Here is a 1,596-nt window from a genome sequence, read left to right as displayed (position 1 = left end):
GGTCTTTCTCGAGTTATCGTCGTTTGGAGGAGATTGTTCGATCGATTGTCGAAATGCAAACAAGAAGATTGGTCGAGGTGTAGCGAGGAAGAAGAAGAAAGAAGAAATAACGAAGACAACGAAATTTTGTGAAATCGTAGACTCGACAATTTTTCGTTTGTCTTTAATTTTTCCTTCTTCTTTCGGGGTTTGAAAATGTGTCAGTCGACTGTGTGTTTTTTTATTCTGAACAGACCGCCAATCCCGATTCCATTGTCGAAATCGACGATTAATAAACAGAGATCGTGATAGAGTCGAGCAGTTTGCTGTCAAACGTTTCATGGGAATTCTCTATCGTTTCACGCTTATGGATATTCGCGTGTCGTTTCGTAGGCAATGTGAGAATATCGATGTGGAATTTTTTAGTATTAAATATGGTAATTCAAGGGTGTTCTTTTTTTAATAGTTAGACACAGAGAAAAGGGGGGTTTGTAGAGAATAAACGTGCAAGCAGGAGGAAATGTAAAGAATAATGGTAAATAAGAGGTGAAATAGTGCGGTTGTAATGCAAATTAGGAGATTGCGAGGGAAATTTTGTGTTCTATGGTAAAGAAGAATTTTCGAAAGGATTTTCTGTCTGGTGAATCTAATTACAAATGGAGATAGTATTTGGTCTGTATTAGAAGTTAGTTTCTTTTCGTAAATCGTGCTTCTTTGAGCATTATTCTAAGCTTTCTAACATTGCAAATCATAGATTTTGGTATTTGAAGTTTTGTCGTTGTAAAGAGGAAACTCCTTCCTTTGGAAAATTCTTCCTCGAACTTCGCTAACAGAGTGAACCGGAAGTTTAGTAAAAGTTTGGTAAAATGAATAGTGAAAGCCATGAAAAATATCGAGAAATCTAATAGAATATCAGAACGAATAGGAAAATGATCGACACCAGCCTCGTCTCGTAAAAGGACGAAGAAAGTATCGGAGCAAAGAAGAACGCTACCAAAGTCAATTTAAGCCCATAAAAAAATCAAAATGGAAATAAAATGTCATCAGCACCAATTTCAATTCCCAAAACGAAGAAGAACATTATCGATACCACCCTGAATCAAGAAAACTAGCTCAATAAAATACAGCAAAGAAGATCAGGATCAAACTAAATTTCAAATTACCGAAAAAATAAAAAATCTATCGTAATCTCGCAATAATCTCAAAACGAAGCATCCTCGGCACATCTCCAATTGACAAAATGAAACTGACCCAAGAAAATATCAGAACGAAGAAGAAGAGCGCTATCGAAGTGAATTTGAACGAACCAAAATAGAAAAAAAAAGGAAGAAGAAAATGAAAAAATGGAGAAAAGAGTGTAAAATAACGAGGACGAACCTTGAGGACTGTTCAGGTACAACTCGTGCTCGTAGTCCCTTCTGCAGATCGGTTGTCCCTGTCGAAGGAAGTACTGCGTGCCCGGCGGCAATGGTTGTCCGCACATGCAACACGCGAAACACTCCGCGTGAAAGACGAGACCGGGCGCCTTGAGGACAAAATCCGAGCAGCTGATCTTCTCCATGCAACGTGCACACTTCACGCCGAAGATACGCTCGTAGTCGTTGCGACAGTAGAGCT

General features: G+C 38.7%; 1 protein-coding gene across 1 annotated transcript in view; it reads right to left on the bottom strand.

Moving 5' to 3' along the window:
• LOC108570766 (LIM homeobox transcription factor 1-beta-like) overlaps positions 1-1,596 on the bottom strand; it is a 7,565-nt gene that overhangs the window by 3,836 nt on the left and 2,133 nt on the right. Inside the window, 1 exon segment of the mRNA XM_017932671.1 lies at positions 1,357-1,596. This exon segment is cut by the window's right edge and continues 20 nt beyond it. Within this exon segment, the coding sequence (XP_017788160.1) occupies positions 1,357-1,596 (240 nt within the window).

The sequence above is a fragment of the Habropoda laboriosa genome, unplaced genomic scaffold (assembly GCF_001263275.1).
Source record: "Habropoda laboriosa isolate 0110345459 unplaced genomic scaffold, ASM126327v1 scaffold87, whole genome shotgun sequence".
NCBI classification, from domain to species: domain Eukaryota; kingdom Metazoa; phylum Arthropoda; class Insecta; order Hymenoptera; family Apidae; genus Habropoda; species Habropoda laboriosa.
The sequence above is the reverse complement of the archived record's forward strand: the minus strand, read 5'-3'. Positions and strand labels throughout refer to the sequence as shown.